The following is a 23,340-nucleotide window of genomic DNA, read 5'->3' as shown; positions in this document are numbered from 1 at the left end:
CAGCCTCTCCTCGTAGGGCTTGTGCTCAAGGCCTCTCACCAGCCTCGTTGCCCTTCTCTGGACACGCTCAAGCATCTCGATGTCCTTCCTAAACTGAGGGGCCCAGAACTGAACACAGTACTCAAGGTGTGGTCTAACCAGTGCAGAGTACAGGGGCAGAATTTTCAGAAATATTCTTGTAAGAAGACTCTCAGGATGTTAAAACAAGCTACAGATAGAATGAAACACCGTAGTTGGTAAAAGCTCTAGCTACTGCCATCCTGCTTTTCTACAGGAAACAAAACTTAGGAAATGCTCCTGATGGATCATAAACATTAATGTGATCACTCACCCCCTTTCAGTATTTTGAGTCAAAAGATATTACTGAGGCTCACCTACATTAGACAGTACACCCACTATGACACTTTCTCACAAATGAGAATTGAGCAGGGAAAAGAGCAGCAGTTTGTTATTGCACATCCAGCCATGTTAATTTTCTTCACCTACTGCAGAGAGCAGCTGATTTCTGATTCAATTCTGTAATTCTTCACAGTCCATTTCCATATCAAACTCTCAAGGCTGACCACACAAGTGTTTTCTCCTGTTTAAGACTTTCCTATACCTTTTAGACTCTGCTGATATCTACACACTGTCATTTCTATTAAATGAACACTAACCGACAGTAAATAGAAAGTTTTAAACAAATTATCAGGAGATCTTCATACTCTATGTATCTCAGTAGTAACAATACTTCAATCATTCACATCTAGAAAACAAGAGTTTTGTAACAGCAAACATATTCACAATGTAAGGGAAGCATGGGATGCTTCCCAGTGTCTACTGGTTGACCTTACACTCTGCAGTCAATGGGAGTTTGCAAAACTTTTATCATGAATGGGAGTTTCTGAGAGTTATTAGAATTTAAACAGTAAATAATACTAGCATCATTTCTGTCAATAAGACCACATTTTCCCCTACTTCCACTTAAATTCAATTTTTATAAGAGATTTAAATCTTAAATTGAAGCCTTCATTACAGTTTCCATGAGAATGTCAGATTTTCTTGTTTTAAAGAAGTTCCTTCACATCACAAAACAGCAGTTATTGACTGTCGTTATAAATAAGTGTTATAAAGCATTCCTCATTAATACATAGTGTCAGAAAAAAATACTAAAAAGCCTACTTCTTCACCAAAATATCCTCTATATAATTGATTATTTTACAGAGTGATGGCATGAAATTATTTTTTTTCCCATTACATATCAGAAGCCTGTCATCCTAAAAGTCATTCCAGGTTCTGACATTATAAACATATTTCAGTATTTCTATAGGCAATGCCAAAAAAGATCAGCAAGGGCTCACTGATTTTTGCCAACAAAAGCATGACTCTTTGCACAAGAATTTTGTTGCCATTTAAAAGCAAAGAGACTTTGAAAGTTCATGCTTGTGATTGGCTCCAGTGACTGATATGTTCCACCATAAGATAAAGCAGATAGCAAAACAGTGATGTATTACAAGAGATAAATATTGTACAATAACTCCATTTAAACATATAACATCTATGTTTCAAAAAAGTTATTCCAGACTATATTGAAAAGAATTCATTGCATTAAAAATTATATTTCTGCACTGGATATTTAGGAATTAATTCAAATTATATAAAAAAATATCCTGTTGCACCACCAAACAAGCAATGCTGGACTACAGAAATTGTAAACTCAAAAACCTCTAACACTAAAAGACAACACTGTCTGTTTTACCAAAAAGCAACTTCAGTGTTAAAATTCTCATTGATATGGAACAGCCTCAATCATTTATGAGAAACCTTCTTCACTACCTACTTGTTTTTCAATCCTGTGACTGTTCAGTGTCAGAACACATGATGGTCACACACAATGTCCTGAGAAACTGCTCTGGAACTGTGCCTCACCAAGTCATTGGAGCTTGACCACTTCATCTTCTTCCCACTACCTTCGCTATGGTGATCACTCCAAGAGAAAAAGGCCACAGGAAGGAGGAACGGAGCTGCGTTAGCAGCTGAATTGCTCTCCAGCTATGCACCAGCCACAGTGTTCTCCTAAATATAGTAACTAGAGCTAATTTAAACCATTTACAATCTTTGTCTAAAGACTGAATATTGTACTAGCAACTTTTATTGAATTTCTCATAATAGAATTAGATTTAAAAAGCCAACATATTTATACTATTTCACCCCCTAAATCTCAACGGCATGCAAGAAAAAGGGAAACTTTGAAGCGTGCTAAACACTGAGCCACTGATTCATATCTGCCCAGGAGCAGCAGCAATTTCATGGGGGCTTAACACATATTCTGCTTTATCTACTTAATTTTGTGGCATCTTTTTGCACAATTTCCATCTCTTATTAAAGCACTGGAATGCAGTGAATATTTGTTTTCAAAGAGCGTTATTAAAGACTGTCTTAATTTCATTTCACTTCTGTGAACCTAGAAACTGTTAACATATAGAGAAAAAAAAAAAAAGAAGGAAGAAATGGTTCGATTTTTCTGCAGCTAAATCATGAGATTTTATTTAGGAGTTTTGCTTCTTTTGTGGTGGGTTGGGTTTTGGTGGTAGATTTTTTTTTAAAACAGTTTTCTCAATCCTTGATCAATTTTCTATTAAAGTCATCAGAAGATTATCTTCTTAAAGTAAAATTTTAGTACAGAACTCATGATTCAGCTTATGGAAACATGCCACATCAAATGACACTTCTTTGTATAACAATATTCAAGACACACATGCTGATTAAATAAATAAATAGTGCACTTATATTGTACAGCATGCAGACATTTCTAGTTTATAATTCTTGTACACTGACTCCTAGGATTGTGCTTAGTCTACCAAAATCCAAAAGAAACAAATACAACTCCAGATCCTGAACAAAGTAACAAATTGACTGAAAGTATACCCCATACTGTCTGCATAACTACAAAGAAATACAAGTTTGCAATTTTTTTAATGCAGAAAAACCTTAGGTTGTAGTTCTCCAAAATCACCAAGCAAATCTGTCACACAACTCCTATTAAATTCAGTGGAAGCTATATAGCTAAATCCTGTGGTCATCTTAACTTAGGATTTGAAAATTTGCCATTACAGTTAAATTCATCTCTGAGAGATAAATGAAACAACTAACTCACAAATTAGGTAGTAACCCTTATGAAAAGTGACTTAAAGTTTTGTCTTACCTCATTAAACCTTGTCACAAGATCTTCTACGGCATTCTGTTCCCCACTACAGGAAGAAAGAATAGTAGCAGATATGGATGACTTAAGAGATGGCAGCTTGCTTTGACATTCAGCATTGCTCAAATCCTTGGTTAAAAAGCAGAGGTAGTCAATGGGTAAGACTTTCCGGTAGAGCTCCTGCTCCTGCTCGGTCAGAATGCTGGCAACCTCCTCAGGGAACTGGATGAGGTGCTGCAGTTCGATCAGCTCTTTGCTGATACCAGCCACGTTGGAGGGAAGGATGCTGGAGCCAGCCATAGATGTACACGCTTGACGTTCTGAAACAAAACAAATTCAAAAGTTATTAAGTTGTTATTATTCACTCCTGGAGTGGGCTGTGCAAAAGCATGTTAACATGTTCTTTTTGTTTTGTTGAAATGTCCATTCATTTATGCAGCAGTACACTAAATGCTAACTGTATTTAAACAACCTAATAAGTTCTGCTAGTTGGAGTCTTTCTGTCTGTCTCTGGATCTGGTACTGGCTAGATAACTGGGGCTTCTGAGATTGTTGAACTACCTGCCACACTGTGCTTCCTGGCTTAGCTAAATGTCTGCTTCAGCCACCTGCAGTTTTTGCTAGCAAATGGATCATCTCAATAGAGTGTGGCTCTGTTTTGCCTCCACTTTAGCATCCACAGTACGGAGGGCTTTGAAGCCTTGACTGGTGCATTAAAATTCTACTGTCACAAATTATAATGTATAATGACCACCTAAACCCCACATGGCTCAGCATTTTTCTTCATATTCCTCATGGTCTAAGATACAGTTGGTCTGGTCTCACCACACTGTGAAACAAAAATGCCCAAAGTTAGAAAGTATGTTTCATTTCTTCGGGAGAATGCATGTATTGGGTGTATGCATGGTTTTAATCTGTGATTACAAAACAATCATGGTAGTTTTAGAATACCCTAGCAGTGATGTTCCTTGGAAAATAAAACTTTTCCTAAGAAGGAAGAATCTAGGCTTCGTAAGATCATATAGGAAGCCTGAAAGATTAACATGATGATTCCAAAACAGTGAGTATGAGCCTTCTAAGTAAGTTTAGAATGGGTTCTCTGAACAATAATTTTTCAAGAATTACTTAAATGTATAAACAGTCATAGTAGTTTATTCTGTACTCCTCTTCCTTCCCAGGAAAAGTTTATTTTTTTGCATTGCTTCATGAAGTATCTTTAGAGTTTTTTTGCACTCATGGCGCAAAAATGTTGTTACACTCCAGATGTATCTTTTACTTCCTTTCTTTAATATCAATAAACTCTCTTTTCATAGAGTAACCAAATATCCCTTCTGGTCTCTAAAACTAATCCAAGTTCATAATGACAGATTACAATTCATTTTCTTATAATAAACATAAAATATGATACATGAGGTTCCCCTCGTTACATTTATCTTATGTGGACTCTATTACCAATCAGTGGAAATTAAAAAGACATAAAACTACTTTTTCTTAATACATTCTGCTGAAAGTCAAATTACAGCAGTCCTAAATATAGCCTTTGACATAACAGAACCCGTCCAGCATTTTTCAAATACATTAAAGGCCTCTGAAAGAGCCAGAGAAATCATTTCTGCATGTAGACTAGCAAGGAAAAAAGTAAAGGACTTTATTTGTAACAGGCAATATCCTGGCTACATAGTGGGAATCAGGTATAACTTCAAGGACAGCAAGGTACTGACGTACAGTACCTGCAGGTATCTCTGTAACAAACTGCTGCAATGAAAACCAGGGGAAAAAAGACAGTTAAGAAAACCATGTTGACATGTCACTAGTGGTGTTCCCCAGAGGTCAGTGCTGGGCCCAGTCCTGTTCAACATCTTTATTAGGGGACACAGTCTCAAGTTGTAGGGGACACAGTCTCAAGTTGTGCCAGGGTAGGTATAGGCTGGATATTAGGAAGAAGTTCTTCACAGAGAGAGTGATTTCCCATTGGAATGGGCTGCCCAGGGAGGTGGTGGAGGCACAGGCCCTGGGGGTCTTCAAGAAAAGCCTGGATAAGGCACTTAGTGCCATGGTCTAGTTGATTGGATAGGGCTGGGTGCTAGGTTGGACTGGATGATCTTGGAGGTCTCTTCCAACCTGGTTGATTCTATGATTCTATGATTCTATTGATGATCTGGATGAGGGGATTGAGTCCATCATCAGTAAGTTTGCAGATGACACCAAGCTAGGAGCAGGTGTTGATCTGTTGAAAGATAGGAGGGCCCTGCAGAGGGACCTGGACAGGCTGGATGGGTTGGCAGAGGCCAATGGGATGAGATTTAACAAGGCCAAGCAACGCTACAGGCTGGGGACAGAGTGGCTGGAGAGCATCCAGGAAGAAAGGGACCTGGGGGTACTGGTAGATAGTAGCAGAACCTGAGCCAGCAGCGTGCCCAGGTGGCCAAGAGAGCCAATGGCATCCTGGCCTGCATCAGGAATAGTGTGGCCAGTAGGACAAGGGAGGTTATTCTTCCCCTGTACTCAACACTGGTCAGGCCACACCTTGAGTACTGTGTCCAGTTCTGGGCCCCTCAATTCAAGAGAGATGTTGAGATACTGAAACGTGTCCAGAGAAGGGCAACAAAGCTGGTGAAAGGCCTGGAACACAAACCCTATGAGGAGAGGCTGAGGGAGCTGGGGTTGTTGAGCCTGGAGAAGAGGAGGCTCAGAGGGGGACCTCATTGCTGTCTACAACTACCTGGAGGGAGGTTGTAGCCAGGTGGGCGTTGGTCTCTTCTCCCAGACAACCGCCAATAGAACAAGGGGACACAGTCTCAAGTAGTGCCAGGGGAAGTATAGGCTGGATGTTAGGAGGAAGTTCTTCCCAGAGAGAGTGATTGGCATTGGACTGGGCTGCCCAGGGAGGTGGTGGAGCTGTTGTCCCTGGAGGTGTTCAAGAAAAGACTGGATGAGGCACTTAGTGCCATGCTCTAGTTGACTGTATAGGGCTGGGTGCTAGGTTGGACTGGATGATCTTGGAGGTCTTTTCCAACCTGGTTGATTCCATGACTCTATGCTGATCCTATATTCATATAATCATAGAATCATTTTGGTTGGAAAAGACCTCTAAGATCATTGAGTCAAACCATTGACCTAACACTACCATGGCTACACATCTTTTGAATACCTCCAGGGATGGTTCCTCTATCATCTTCCTGGGCAGCCTACTGTGAAGCGCAGAGAGATTCTGGGCTTCCTTTTAGTCTTGTCTCCTTTTACACAAGGTAATTTTGTTTCCTATTTCTATCTGTGCAGAAAAATTCTATAGGATTTTGTAAGAAAAAGCTCATTTGCATCGTTCTTTACATTGCAACAGAAGTTTTATACCAAAATTTTAAAAATTCAAAACATTCATTTTATACTTCAGGGATTATATACTTGCATACTGATTTGCATATACAGACCAAATTGCCACTGTCACAGCCAGTGTTATCTCAGACAAAAGAGGATACAGAAGGCATGACACAAACATCTTACTCCCTCACACTGTCTTGCTGACCCTCCCATGCATGACATTCAGGCTCCACTTAGTACAGCCTCTCACATCTCAGAACAAGGCTCAACACACTGAAGTGATCAGAGGTGAGAAGGTAGTTCCACAGTGCATCTCCAGACTGTCAGAAACTACTGAGAATATCTCACTTGAATTATATTTCACTAGACTAACTGCCCATTGATCAAGTCCAGCAGAAAGCTAATGTGAGGATTTTGAAAGCCTTTAACAAAACTGCTTTTAATGAAACCACTATGTTCTGTAACAAAGGCTTCACAAGCCAGCTTCATTCCAACACAAAAAATGAGGCTGTAAAAAAGAAAACCTTCTTGTCGAAACTATGCCAAGGTGACTGAAGTCATAGGCTAAACAAGATCAACCACTGGCATTGCTGGATTTGGAAAAAGAAAATGTATAAAATTCTTCATGACTAAAAAAAACTCTGAATTTCAAACTGGCATTTCTCAATTCTCCATTAAACTACACAACTGCTGCATATTTTATGCAAGCATCCACAGAACAAACTGCAGCAGCAAGAGCACAGCTGATAACCTATGAGATGTGCACAGGCCAAGCAGTTATAAAGGCATACAGCTGAAGTATGGATATAAATAATGAAGAAGTAGAAACATGACTTGTTTCTACTGACTGTTTATACATCTATAATTCTTTCATTCATAATTTACATATTTTCAAATCTTGGTTGTTGACATTTTTTTATTTCAGATTCTGATTTTTCTCTTTCCTAATTCCAGTCATCTGTGTTTTATCACAGAAAATCCTGGATCCTCATTCTAAGCATCACCACCTTCCATGATTTACACTCAGAACAAAAGTTTGCTTCATTTTCTTTCTCTCTTTTTATATTTCTGTACTAAAAGTAGTGGGTTTTTTCTGGATTACTTTTTGGCTGTCTCTTTTGTCAAAGACTTTTATTATTTTTCATGCAAAGAACTGATCTCCACTTCTCTATTTAGGCTATAAAGCTCAGTTTCATCCACATGTCTTCCAACTTTCTGTTGTCGGCTTATGTTCTTCAGGAAATAGATCATATCTTTCTATGCTTCAAAGAAAGACCAGGTCCTTAGGTTAACTTCCACAATGGAACTGCTTTCAAGCCAAATTCTCAGATTTTCTAAGAGTTAAGGCAAGATACAATCCTCACTAAAACTAGTTGCTGCTGCTGCTGCAGCAAATGGTATAATCCTTTGTACTCTACCACAAGTTAGCACTAAGAGGAAAATTAGGAACCTGACCATTCATTTGCAAGTTGTCCAAAGCTGGAACTGATAGCTTTGCTTATCCTGATAAACAGCTGAAGTAGATAATCTTTTACACAGCAAACACTGTTTTTATTAATCAAAACAAGATAACCTCTGCCTAGCTTTAAGAAAACAGACTCAATGGTTTGACTTAATCATTGCTGATACATATGGGAACAAGAAGGTCTCATCTTCTCTAACAACAGAATAATCTATTTAGGAATGGGAGAATAAACACAGAATGGACATTACTCAGCATAGACTCATCATAAACACTAAAAGAATGTTGAAAAAAAACCCAATCTGCAATATTTAGTAAGGAGCTTTTCTATCAACAGATTAACTTCAAATTGACACAGGCTTTATTACTATAAAACAGAATTCTCATACATCTTGTATATTTACAGGCTCTACAAAAGCCAAATTGAAAAGTAAATTTAAAGTATGTAACTATGTAAAAGCTCTGTGTGTGTTTTTGTGTATGCATACAAAAATGTTTCTACAGTCTTGAAAAAAAAGAGGTTTTCTCTGGTGGGTGTCTCTATTGAACTTTACTATGTTTATAAGAAAGAGGTCAATTCACTTTTTTAAAATATGAAAAACCAAAGAGCTGGCTTCAAAGCAAAATGCAATGAAACCTTTATGAACCATGAAAAATATGTTAAAAGTCTAATCTTAATCGCCTGTAATCATTCCAATTTTTTTCACATGTGTATGTTCTACTAAACACAGTAATTGTGTGACATAAGCCCTAACAATAGCAAAATTATCTGGACATTTACCTTATTTCTTGTAAAGTTAAACTTATAAATTACATTTTATTTCATGATGCACACAGATAATTAATCAACACACAACACAATACAAAAGTCAGGCTGCCGTTGTTGATTTTCTCTAAGCAGAATTTGAGGGTTCAGTTTGAGTGAGGTAAGTGGAATTCATACAAAGACAGAAGGAAAAACAAACACAGCCCCAACTGTAATCAGACCAATGTCAAAAGTGCTAATCCTGAGTAAAATTATTAGTTGCCAACCATGCAATTTGTGGTTTGATACATTGTTTTCCATGTGAATTGGCACCAAGCAAGAACAGCGGTCGAAGCCATGGTACTTATAGGAATGTGCTATGCATATGGGAGTACAACCAGGGAAAAGGCACCACGTTTTTTAAATGAGCACAATTTCAAAATACTAAAAGTGTAAAAAAGATGAAAAATTATTTTAAACAAAGTTTGAATGGCAAATTAACAAAACTAGATTTGCATCTTAGGTTTTTCTTCTAGGCTGCCATTCTTTCTACACTTACTTTGAGGGGTATTTTCTCTATATATTCAAAACCCAACAGTTTGAAAGCAGTAAATTGAATGTTACAATCCATTAAAAAAGTGCTCACTCTCTAGAAGGCTACAGAGTTAAGATTCTGTGCTTATGACAAACTTCACAGTATCACAGTATCACCAAGGTTGGAAGAGACCTCACAGATCATCAAGTCCAACCCTTTACCACAGTGCCCAAGGCTAGACCATGGCACCAAGTGCCACATCCAACCTTGCCTTGAACTGCCCCAGGGACGACGACTCCACCACCTCCCCAGGCAGCCCATTCCAGTGCCCAATGACTCTCTCAGTGAAGAACTTTCTCCTCACCTCGAGCCTAAATTTCCCCTGGCGCAGCCTGAGGCTGTGTCCTCTTGTTCTGGAGCTGGCCACCTGAGAGAAGAGAGCAACCTCCTCCTGGCCACAACCACCCTTCAGGTAGTTGTAGACAGCAATAAGGTCACCCCTGAGCCTCCTCTTCTCCAGGCTAAACAACCCCAGCTCCCTAAGCCTCTCCTCGTAGGGCTTGTGCTCGAGGCCTCTCACCAGCCTCATCGCCCTTCTCTGGACACGCTCAAGCATCTCAGTGTCCTTCCTAAACTGGGGGGCCCAGAACTGAACGCAGTACTCGAGGTGTGGTCTGACCAGTGCAGAGTACAGGGGCAGAATGACCTCCCTGCTCCTGCTGACCACACCATCCCTGATGCAGGCCAGGATGCCACTGGCTCTCTTGGCCACCTGGGCACACTGCTGGCTCATGTTCAGGCGGGTATCAATCAGCACCCCCAGATCCCTCTCTGTTTGGCTGCTCTCCAGCCACTCCGACCCCAGCCTGTATCTCTGCATGGGGTTGTTGTGGCCAAAGTGCAGCACCCTGCACTTTGAGCTATTGAACCCCATCCCATTGGCCTCTGCCCATCTGTTCAGGCGGTCAAGGTCCCGCTGCAGAGCCCTTCTGCCCTCCAACCTAGCCACATCTGCCCCCAGCTTAGTGTCATCTGCAAACTTGCTGATGACTGACTCGATGCCCTCATCCAGATCATCTATGAAGATGTTAAAGAGGATGGGGCCCAGCACTGATCCCTGAGGGACACCACTAGTGACTGGCCGCCAGCTGGATGTGGCACCATTCACACCACTCTCTGGGTCCGGCCCTCCAGCCAGTTCCTAACCCAGCACAGAGTGTTACCATCCAAGCCGCGGGCTGACAACTTGTGTCCTCTAAAGCAGAAAACAGATTTTAATAGCTGTAAGAATAAAATTATTCAACTTATTGTAACATCTTATAACTCGGCTGCTTTTATAACAGACTTCAATTGCATGAAATTACACTGTGACTGAAATTACACAAAAATACTGTTCTTCTAAGCTAATATTAAAAGGTAATGCAATAAATCAATTGTAATAAAAATCTTTTTAACAAGCCATGCTACAGACATCCAAACTGTTAGTATGCTTTAAGAGAACAGAAGGATTACATTTACAATGAAAAAATAAAAGCAGTCCATGGGAAAAAAAAATCAAAAAGAGAGCCACAGGTGAACAAATGTCAATATATATTATTATACAGAAGTGTTCTGTTCATAGAAGAGGAAAAACACAGTAAAATACTTTCCTAAATGGAAGACACTCACATATGGAATGTATGACAGTTTAACTGAACACCAGCTCCATATACACATTAGTGTAACTGGAATAGCATTGTTTTGCTGTCCCTTGGATGTGACATATCTCAGTCCCATAATAACAAAGCCAACAAGTTTTTGTTAATTTCCTGTTCCTCTTGTGCAGAATTAAAAACATCTCTCTCTCTCTCTTTTAATGACCATGAATTCACTGTTATCAATACTGATTGCAAACAACTCACTTCTGTATCAAAGAGCCTGATATTGAACTCTGTGGGAAGCCTGCCACAGAACAGTGTGAAGTTCCAAGTTTAATTCACTGTAGAAATTGCAAATTGCTGAAATTAATAGATCCCATTTCTTCTTCAAATTTACTCCTGAGTCAATCAAAGAATCAGGAGATGCACATGATCTCTCCCCAAATCTCTAAATCTAGCAATATAAACTACCTCTTAAAACTGTGTATCAACACGCTTTGTAAATTACTAGTAGGGGAGCTCAGGAGTCACAGGGTACTTGTACTAGATAAAACTTGAGTTCAGTATGACCTGAACAGCAGTAAGCAGAAGATAATACTCTCAGCAGAGAAAGACTGCCAGATGATAACTTGAAGAAAAGAAGATGAATTTAGCCAAAGTCTGTTTGGAAAATAATCCTTTACTATACCAAGTAGTAATACAAGCACAAGATTTTTTTCAGGTTTCAAATAGAAAGAGCAAACTTCACAGCTAGTTTGAGAATATTTGCCTTGAGTTAAATTTGATCATGGTAATAGCAAGAAATTGGAGAAAGTGATCTTCTTTGGTGGAGCAGCAGCAAGACATGACAATGGGCCAGGTAAAAAGAACAATAGTTTCTACAGTACAAAGGAAAACAGGTAGAAACCACCTGTAGAACAGAATTTTGCTAGACACAGATCACTATGAAATTATAACACATGGGTATTTCTACCAAGGCTGAGAGTTTCTTTTTTATTAATAGAGTTACAAAGTCTCTGGAAAGGGTGTTTTTTTCCTAAGGCAACAATCGTAATGAGGTAGAGTTCAATTAAATCACAATTAACAGGCACAGGGGAGTTCAGTAAACAAAAAAACACTTTTAACTACTTGTAACAAAAAATACTTAACTCCTAAAGACACTTCTTGACGTAGGAAATGGCAAACAGTTCAGTTTTGAAAGCCAGGCTCTGAACCATGTGTCTATCTTTTGCAGCTATAGCATTAAGTCAAATGAAATTCTAAGGGGGGGGTGGGAAATAAGAAGGAAAGTACTCTCTAGCTAGAGATACAACCTGCCTATATAATTTCTGACTTGAAACAAATCTACAGACTAAACCAATTAGGTACCTACGAGGACAGTTGAGATGTATAAGCATGGGAAAGAATTTTTTGGGTTTTTTTACTGCAAAAGTTGTGGATAAGTACTCTCACAGGGTAAAATCTATGCATAGAGGAACATCAATTCAGATTTTAAAGCTGAGGTAAAGAAAATCAACACAAAGCATATATTAATATATTAGCTTTAAATTATCAAGACGTTCCTAGTGAACTTGAAAATCCATTTAAACTCTGTGAATGGGTTCAGAAGATTCTGACTGCAAACCATATATATGAGCACTGACATAATACATGGAAGAAATTTAAATAGCCACCGTGATTTCACCACACCTGAGACTGCCATGCCTGCCTCCCATCATCCCCAGGGTACAGATAAACACTGCTCTGGGTAATTACATCTACACTGCAACTCAGATTTCTGGCAGCGTATCCCAAGGCTTTTACCTCTCCGCTAGTTTGAGTCATTCATGGAAATATTTTGCAGTCCACAAAAGAAGAACTTGGCTGCTTGTCTCTGGATTACCATATGCTGCCAACACATTTAACCAACCACTTCCTGCTCTATATGCAGTTTGGCTAGTATTGGTTGCAGCTGATAAAAGCAGTCACAGATCTGTCCATAATAAATGAACCCACTGCTTTTGCTTCTGGTTGTATAATCACAGGGGGAGGAAAATTTAGGTAGGAGCATGATAATTTTGACTGCAAAAACAGTAGCTGACCTCAGAATAAAATCTATTCCATTTGAAATTGATTTCCCATTTGAGGGCAACTAGCAAAGAGTTGGGACTGCATCCTCCTGCAGACACAGGATGACCAGCAATGCCTCTGGAATATCCGTTCAAGAATCAGTGTGATATTGTGGGTTAACCCCAGACAGCAAACATTTCTTCTGCACCTGAAATAATACTTGGCTTTGAAGGCGGTGCCCTAACAAATGATCCTGAGGCTACCACAGCAGCAAACGGACACCTCAGCTACAAAGGGCACCTCGTGTTATGCAAAGTCTGGCTGAACACAGACATGTTCATAGATATTAGGGAGAGATGAATCAACAGCGTGCACTGCCAAAAATCTGAAGACATCCACTGTCTACACATTTAGTCAGAAAGCAGCCTTATTGCTTCCAGTCTACACGTTTGGCAATGGGCCATCTGGGCCCTGCTATTTTAGGAGACCTTCACCTATGGCTATAGTTCACAAAATTATATCCTGACTTCAGCCTATCTGTCAGAAGAAGGCAGATTTAATTAAAAATTGGGTAGATAGACTGCGAGTGTCTGACCAGCTGGACAAAAACTGGATCTCAAAAGCTCTTTGATACCAACATGCAATCTGTCTTGCTGCGGCATGCTGTAGCCTGTGCTGTGCAAGAGCAGACACAAGATGTTATTGCTTCAGACAAAACTACTATCAGGAAGGCTAGGTGAGGGAACTAAGGGAAATAATGGCTGACTTGTAATAGTCTTTTATATCACTGTAACAGATATGCGGAAAGGCTGCTGAAGTGTTTTCAGGGTTTTCATCATTCTCTGCATTGAAATCCCATCTAATGAACATCCTCCTCTGCCAGTCTCCTGGAGGTGTTTTTTTGAAAATATTCCACTTCCATACACATTTCATAAGTCTTTCTCCTGAAGGTTGTCACAGTGGTAAGTGGACCAGAATCTTGATTTGAACAACACCTTTAAAATACTGGACAGAAATATAGCATCAAACACGGAATGTTAAGTTCAACAGATATATGTATGAATAAATTACCAGATAAATTCTACTACATAAGAAATAGTTAAAAGGGAAGATTTGAGTTTACTTTGGAATATAAGAGTGTTCTAGAAGAACTGCACAATTCTCACTGCAAAGTGAACAAGTTACTGCCTGAGTTAAAGCAGTACCAAATTTTTAACCTCGACCACAAAGACTCATATAAAGCATGTCCAAAATCAAACTAGGAGTTTCTGTGCACTGACAGAACAAAATTAAACTAAAACACATACAGCTTTGAGTTAACTGTGCAATGGAGAAATATTCAGTGTTTAAACAGAGCACAAGAACCTCAGATCAGGTTCCAATGTTTGGGTACTTTGATCCCTACAGATAAAAATTAAATTGACTTATTTTTTTTTTTCATTTACATAAAATAGGAATTAAGGTTTTTTGTTTGTTTGTTTGCTTTAAGAAGAAAATCGCTCTGTTACAAATCTGTGAGAACAGAACGTTTTTTTAAATACATATACACTTATGGAAAGCAAGGATGTTAAAAATCACATGTACACAAAGAAAGGTACCCATTAAAATGGAGGCTCATGATCTCGATTCTTCCTAGTTTATTTCTTTGTATTAGCACTTTTTACATTTTAATGACTATATAACCTGTAGTTGCAGTAAAATACAGCATTTATCACATAAATAAGTGCAAAACTGCAACAAGAGACGTTTTAAATATTTCAGATCCTCACCTTTGAAGCATTTCTTTCTAGCCTCTGGGAATGGGTCCCTGTATTTAGTTAATGACCGGCTGCAGTTTGCTCTTCAGCTGAACAACAAACCCAACCCCAAACTCCATTTTTTGCTTTAAGATCCTCAGAAATAAATTTTGTAAGGAATATTATTTTCCTTACTTCAGTTTCACCCTGAAGGCCAAATTACATGTCACAAGAAACCCTTCAAGGATATGGGATAAAGAAGAATGTCTGTTCCCACCTTGTCCAGTTAGCCAAATACTAACTATTGAGGGTTCAAAGAACTATTTCTGTGAAAATTGTTTCACTTTGCAAAACAATCATTAAATATAATCCTTTAAGGTAAAAACTGTAAGAATGTTCACCATGACTTCAGTGCAAATACTAAAACTGCCATTGATGTTAGCAGTGTAAGACAAAGACCAGATGCCAAACTGAGACATTAATTTTAACTTATGACAAAAAATAACATGAGAATTAAGTAAGAGCGTGGAGTCTGAGTAATTATTCTTGCCTTTTGAATCTTCATATAAAAGACAACCTGAAGTATGGGAGATACTACCAGATTTTCTACATAAACTAAAGGAAGCAAATCTGCTGCATAAGGTATTTTGGTTATTATTCTTACTGATTATTGGAATAGAATTAATCCAAGTCACATCCAGTAAAAACAACAACACTTGATTAAATGTTCCCAATTTAAGCCCTAAAGCTTAGCAGGGAAAGAATTTGAAAGGAACGCAATATACTTCAAAAATGTTTGGCCATTTCAGAGGTTTCGTGTACATGTCTGGAAGCCAAAAGAAGTAGGACAATAGACTCTACAAACTACTAAATCAACTTTAACTTCATAATAGAGATTCCAACATCTATGACTTGTCTCAGTATCACTTCTTCCCACCTCAAATATAATTGCTTTAAATACTTATTTATTCATGGAACCTCTCTTAGTCTCACTGGTTAAGTGCTATAGTTCTGCTAGACTAAATTCTGATGCGACTAATTATTTTCTATAATTGTTTTTGCTTAGTTCATGTCATTTGGGAATTAGTGCAAACTAAAGATTGCATTCAAGCAAACAGAGCATAGCTGTGTGTATTATACTGTTGCAACTAGTTATCTCACAAAAAAGGAAGTATTTATTCCATTCGGTTTACACAGAATTAATACACTTACTACATAAAAGCTCTTCTAAACAGTCACAAGACTTCTTAATGAATTGTGTCTTTGTCATTAGCTTTAGCAGATTATACTAGAAAAGTAGTTTGCAGTCCTTTTCTAATATGAAAACTTTCAAATTAATGGTTTTGCTATCCAAAACCTGAGATTACTTTCGCAGATTTTAAGGCACCTCCTTTAATCTGAAGATTTCAAATACAACTAATTACTTCACTAAAAGTACACAGTTAAAATACACAGTTCTCTTTTCTTTCCCTTCCCTGAGGTGCCATTGCTACCTGCACTGATATTAAGGTTTAAAACTAAATTAGGGGCAACTGTGGCAACAGTATTGTTCACATAGTGAGAAAACAGAACAATTAAGAAGATAAGGCACATGGTAGTTTAGTATCTTACCTTGCTAAGAATTAAGTTTCACAATAATAATGAAGAAAAAAACAAGCCATATGTGCAAATTTAAGATTTATTTGAAACAGGAACTGCTCTAGACACAAGAAATGCAGATCTTGTATGGAATGGAGTCCTGCTTTTCTAAAGGCAACAGCTCTAAAAAAATAAGGCAGGACACTAAACTCAAATGTTTTATGTGAGTTTTTAGGATGGCAAAGTAGCAAAAAAGGAGATGTCAGAAACAAGTTTTCCCACATAAATCACTGATGACACTAATAATGCACTGTCTTTCAATGTTTTCAAAGACAGCTATGCAGTAGACAGCTATAAAATTACTCCAGGATAGAACAACGGGACCTCGAGGAAGAGATTTAGATCAGAACTTTAGTTCAGTAAAATTAGAACTGAGAGGTTTTGACTGTAGTAGACCTGCAAGAATATTCCTCCAACAGGGGAAATATGTCAGGTTTTGAAGACTTCGATCTATCATTTAAAAAGGCTTAGCCTTGACAGAGAAACACAAATTAGAAATAAGGCAGCCTCCTTTACTGCAAGCACCACTAACCACTGGAAAAAGCTGTGTACATGGATGATAGTGCTTGTTCTAAAGGCTGTACATTAGCACTGTTGGCCTTTTCAGCTACTGAGATTAAAATAGAGACAAGTGGTGTTTAAGTGACATCTTACAAGGACAACAGACTACAGTTAAGAGTTCTCCATTGACATTAGGCTTTGCAATTCTACGAGTTGTCTTGATTTCCCAAGCAACATTCTCTTGTTGCCCGTTTGTCTCAAAATCTGATGTGCCATCATTGATGCAATCACTGCATTTTTTTTCCTCTCAAGCTTTCCCTTTTCCCTAGGATATTTCTGAAGGTAGCTCCTCAGTATTCAGAGACATGCATCTCTTATCTCACCATTTTTGCTGCTTTTGTTCTGGTAGTTACACCAAGCAGCACCTCCTGAGTCCATTTTCTTTAAGTGAAGACCTTCAATTTGACTGAACCCCTCCTCTGTTAAATCCCCTTTACAATATATATGGTGAGGCATTTGCTGTCCAGATGCATTTTTTTTGTCCCACTCCCACTAGATATAAAAGACAACTGCTTACTTCCACCTTACAGTAATTATTATCAATGTGGCATTTATCATTTTCATCCTGAATTGCTCAAAGCTAGACAGTAAACAATGACAAGACTGAGAAGACTACTGCATGGCTTTTATATATGACCTACTTTTTTTCACCTCCCACTAAATCAGAATACTTAAAGAGATAGCTTGTGATGTACTGTAACCAACAAGTGCCTTTTTGCAGACTGTTTCTCACCAGTCCTTCCACACTGACATAAAAAGTGATTATTTTCTGCCCACTAGAATCAGAAACTAGTCAGTTTCATGACTCGATCCATTTTGTTATTTTAGGTATTACTAAGAAATAAAAATACAATGAAAATCTACCATCAAACAAATACCTGTAACTTTCATTCATCGTGGAAGTCTGAAGTAATGGGAAAAGAGCAATTTTGTTTCCTTTATTAAAAATTGTGGTGAATTTCCAAACTATGCAAATATTGGGGTTTGGTTTTGTTTGTTGGACAAAGTACATAGAAATCCTAGTTACAGACACAGTTCAAGCTGCATCTCTGCATGCAGAATTTAAAATCTAGTTTACTTTTCCCCTGTTGTCTTTTTTAAAGCAATTCGCTCTATTTTTGGCTGTAGAAAATTCCTAACATTTTTTTCCTCCTGAACACCAAGCTTGCATGCAAAATCATCCTACTAGCTTCAAGACAACCAGTACCTGAAGGCAGCACCTCTTCCTTCCTCTTTTGTGTTTCATGCACATATTTGAACAGTTTGATGATAGTTTTAGGAGGTTTTACATTCACAAATCCTTTACTGATGTGGCAGACAGAAAAGATCAAGTTCAGTTCCTATTTCACAGTAGTTACAGAATAGCTTATTATGAAGACATGAAATGTAGACGAAAATTGTGGTGTTAAGGTTCATTTTATCTCCCAAACTGAAGAAAGTTAAATAATAACTATAAAATATTTCAAGGTGGTTTAATGTATGACACCACAAACGAGTTCATAAAATATTAATTTCATTTTCTCAGTCAAGAAAGTGCCTAGACTTTCACAAAGCCAGAACTAAATACAATGATTCAACTCTTCTCAGCAAACGCAGCAAAAGCTTTCTTTTTAGACCACATTAACCATTTCTTTACCTTCTAAAACACAAATGAGTTACTGTACTTGTTTCTTAGCTTCAATTACTGAGAGTATAATGTTTTATTGTGATTTTTGTTAACACCATTTTTGTTCAATTTATTCACTGATGAAAATGATATGTTAATGATCTCTCAAAAGATTCATCAAGTCTTTAACATACAGATTCTAGCATGGCCTCATGCAGCTCAGGATGGCTGGGCACACGAAAATAAACTTGGACATTTGGCACATTATGCCCTTCTGAGATTTGCAGAAGTCTCAATACAGTTTCAGTGGCTGCAATTCCATAGTTGGAGATAGTACAAAATATTCTATAACCTACAAAAAAGTGTAGTAGGAAAAAAATCCAACCAAACAAAACCATGTATTTTAATGCCTTTAGGTATACTAATTTTCTCTTCATAGCTTTGCAATTTAATTCTGAACAAGCAAATACAAGCAAACAACTTTGGATAAAATCTCTGCATCAAAAGTAAGATATTATCTAAACTACAGTTTTTCAAGATTGAGATTTCTTTCCCCTCCACCAAATAAAAATGCTCTCAGAAGACACCACTATCAATATGGTTAAGTCAAAAGGTATGCATCTGTGCTTTACTCCAAAATATGTGACTGCAGGGAGAGAGGGGAAACCTAACACAACAGCATTAGATTGATCTCCACATCTCCATCTCTATCCAAACACTTCATTTTAAATAAGTAGAAAATATTCATGAAACCTGTTGCATCAAGTCTATGGGAAATAAAGGATGAAAATATTTAATTGCTGTACGATTGTGCAAAGCCCTTAAAATTATCCCTAAGAAGCAATTAAAGGTACTTTTATCATCAAACTGTATTTCTAGTTCTTTTATTGTTGTTTTGGTATTTTGTGGGCAAAAGATTTTCAGTTTGCGCTTGATAAACATCACTGGGAATTTATGTATTTCAGAGCTACTTAAATGTGAAGCAGTGCATTTTTGTATAAAACAATTACTTCTAAAATGAATAACTAAACACTAGAAAACTATGTCAGTATGAAGCTTCTTAAATGAAAACTAAAATTGGGTACTAACAAAAACTCTCATGTCAGCTTATTTTCTAGAAAATGTTTGCATTGTTTTACATCAAATCAAAGCTAAAACACAAAAGAACTTATCAAAGGTGGGGTCTGAGCTGAAAGAATTATTTTAACATTTGTGAAATTAACCAAGATATTTTTCCCTCTATCTCTTGCAACATTACTAGGCATCTGAGAATGGTTACCAATGACCAAATAAAGGGATTAAACCCACTATTATTTTGCAACTAACACTTGATATCAGGATTGGGTTTGGGGTTTTGTGTGTATGGCAGAGGTGGGGAGGGTTGTGTTGTGTGATTGGGTTTTTGTGGCTTAGTTTTGGTGTTGAGGTGTTTTTGTTTTGTTTTATTTTTGTGGGGTTGGGTTTTTTGGTTTGTTTGGGGTTTTTTTTTTTGTCTTCTCTGGGGAGGAGGTTCTGTTCCTCTTGTTTCACTTGTTTGTTTTTTTCTCCCCAGTGCAATCTAAATCACTGAGGTGGAAGTAAAGGTGTTGACAATTAGTACAATCTTTCTATTGCAATGAGGTGCCAAGTCTTTGAATGGTGAATGTCAGTCTCATAGCTAACAGTCAGGTTAGCTGGGTTCACACATGAAAGACATTTCTTTCACGGAGTTAAATGCTATCAACATTCATGCAAGTTACATATGCCAGGTTAAAAAAAAATATATATATATTTATACATATATATATACACATAGGTGTTTCTTCATGACCAAATAGTAGCAAAACAGTGCTCTCACATGCTGCTATGACTCACATCATTCAGAAAGGAAAAAAAACAACTGCCTCAAGAATCCACAAAACACAAACTGGTTACGAGTTATAAATTTGCATACTGAAGATCCATGAACAAAAGTTTGTTCAAGGAAAAAAACAGCAGTAGGTTTATATTTGCAAAAGTAATTACCTGGTTTTAGTACGTAAAAAAAGATACTATATATGACATTCGTATTAGGTCCAGGTTTTTTAGTACCAGTCACTCATTTTGCAGAATAAGAAACAAAGGAATGTCTCACAATTTAATTTGATATCAGAATAATTGACAAGTGAACCAAACTAATACAAAGCATAACTAAATCATTATATTTATATCACATTAAATTTCAAACATATTAAAATAAAAATACACACTTAAGACTGACAAAAGACTTTGCATTTTGTATTGTTTATATTAAATCTTTACTTAATTTTCTACATAGCAATAGTTTTAAGTGTCGTGTCCTTAAAGGACCGCCAGTAAATGTAGCTATTACAGATCTGACATTATACTAGAAACCTCCCACCTAATCCACTTCTAACTCTGCAGATAAGACTATTACTTTTTTAACTACCTACATATAATCAGAACTGTGTACTCTGGGGCACAGAAATGAAAATCTTACCAGCAAATATTTCTTCCATTGAATCTTAGATTCCTCCTGAAATGACAGAAGAGCAGACACTTCCAACACTACACGAAGCCAGCAAGCTGCACTTGTTCAAACTAACAGCCAGGCAACAGCTGCTCAGTTTAAAGCTACAAACTGTGGCAAAACGCATAACTGACATGCCCTGTGTAAGCCATGAAGAAGACATGCATTTGGCTGGCTCACTGCAAGGTCAGGTTACCCACCTCTCCATATAAAACACTGGGATTCCAACGGAAGGAAGTTTGGAAATTAAGGACAAGCACACAGTGCTAACACTAAAAGCATTTGATTTTGACAGTGAAGTTATAAACAAGAGCAATTTAAATTCTGCTGCATTTTTGTCTTTAAATATATTAAGAAATAAGTTAGCCTACACCCAAGCTTTTGTACTAGTTATATTTATATCAGTGTTGTTTAAACAGGCCAAAAGTAATAAACTGAGTTAGTTTTGTTTTAGGAAACTTCAGCTGAAACATTCCAAAAACTGCAACATGGGATTCTTTATTAGCAAATGCACTACCTTCACAGCTATGACACCCTCTGCGCTAGAGTCTCCAATAAAAAGGCAACAGCATTAGCTTTAACAGGACAGGGTGACTTAAGCAACTTTCTTAATGAAACAAGTAAGACAAAAACCTCACTTAGGCTTCAAAAATTGTGATTAATCATAGAGAAATTAGAAACAGAGAGCCTTAAAAAAATACCACAGCCTTTCAGACAGCATCTGCATTCATAAACTAAGTAGACACCAAAACTCTGTCTTGATCCCAACAGCCATTAATATCAAGCTGGCATTTTTATCACTTCTTTTTTTCACTCTAACCTTAGCCTGGTCTACACACAGTTCACATCACTTTTATAAGCAGCAGGACTACATCAGGGAAAAGTTAGTTATGAAATTTGCTAGAGTACACAAGTCTGAAAAACAATACAAAGCCACAAAAAACCTTTCTCCATTTCCCCAGGAAGTCTGAGAGAGTGATCCATGCAGTACTGGAACGCAAGCAGTACACTCAGAGTCACATTGTTTATACAGTGAATATACGTTTTGTCTGAAAAACCTCTACTGGAGGAATGGTGATGGAATCTAGCCAACACACCACTATTTTTTCACTGACAATACCAGTATATTATTTCTTAACTGGAAGAATGACAATTTAGTGTTGTTTCCAACTTCCAGGTGAAATTACTACGCTTGGATTTCTGAAAAAAAAAAAAAGTGTTCAATAACATAATACAAAGACCTCTGTGGAAATGCAGCACAGAGTTTAAAAATTTATTTTATTACAAATATCCATGTTATAAATGCTATGTCCCTACAAAAATACAAAATAAACCATCAGACTAAACATTTCTTGTCATTATAGATGAATACTAAAGACTTTTCCACTTATTATAAATGCAAATATCTGAAAATATAAAGAGAAACCCCAGACTGCTCTTGATTCTACAGAGAAAACTGTACTACATATCTTTGAATTTGATCCAAAAACCAGTGTTCAGATATAAATAAAATAGCATTATTATACAAAAGTTGATCTTTCCTTTTAACTTGTTTCCTAGAAACAAAACTTCAAGGGAATCTTGAGGTCCTTGTGGGTTTTTTTTGCTTATGATTGACACGCTAACATAAACACACTGACAAAGTCCCATTCTAAACTTCAAAAGTTCCCATGGACACTACTTTTACAAGACTCATTCAAACAAAATTTCAGACTTTAAAAATAACAAACAATAACCAGCAGTTCAAAGATTAACTATCTGCACTTAGAATACTATGCATTTTTTTTCTGAAGAATAATTACTTTTAAAAAGAAGTCTGATTTTAAAATTGCTATGACTTTGCACAATCTTTAGCTCTCTCAGCCTTCATCGACAGACATTAATATGCCTTTCATACCCTTCCTCACAACAAAGTTCTAACAGCACAATCAGATTCATTCCATGAATTTGAAGCCTTTTTTTCTGCTGCTGGAAATAACAGCTACAGACTACCAAAAAAACTAATGCTATAAGCAGAGACTCAGCTACACAAGTTAAAGTATCATCAGTGTACCAAACCACCACATAGTATTACTGGAATTAAGACAAATAAAACCATGCAAAACTCCATTATGTTTCCTAACTACTTAGCACTATACACTGGTTAGGATATCTAGATCCACACAAACATGTACCATCCTATACCATGAGTATGATACCTGTTCTTTCCAGAGGAACAATTCTGCAGATTATTTGTTTTGCACTTGGATTACTTAGCTAACTTCAATCCATTGTCTGTATCAATTCTCTATCTTTTCATCTTACAGTAATAAACCTTACTGAACCCAGAAAGCAGGCTTTAAGGATGAGAAAAGTTATGCTGG

The 23,340-nt window shown here is 37.3% G+C and overlaps 1 protein-coding gene across 1 annotated transcript in view; it reads right to left on the bottom strand.

The window, feature by feature from the left end:
* The window catches only part of PLCE1 (phospholipase C epsilon 1), a 165,381-nt gene that overhangs the window by 64,336 nt on the left and 77,705 nt on the right, over positions 1 to 23,340 (bottom strand). The window contains exon 4 of the mRNA XM_064144713.1: positions 3,185 to 3,501. Coding sequence (XP_064000783.1) covers positions 3,185 to 3,501 — 317 coding nt within the window. The remainder of the gene's footprint in view (positions 1 to 3,184; positions 3,502 to 23,340) is intronic.

Source organism: Pogoniulus pusillus, chromosome 6 (genome assembly GCF_015220805.1).
Source record: "Pogoniulus pusillus isolate bPogPus1 chromosome 6, bPogPus1.pri, whole genome shotgun sequence".
In the NCBI taxonomy this organism is placed as follows: Eukaryota; Metazoa; Chordata; class Aves; order Piciformes; family Lybiidae; genus Pogoniulus; species Pogoniulus pusillus.
The sequence above is the reverse complement of the archived record's forward strand: the minus strand, read 5'-3'. Positions and strand labels throughout refer to the sequence as shown.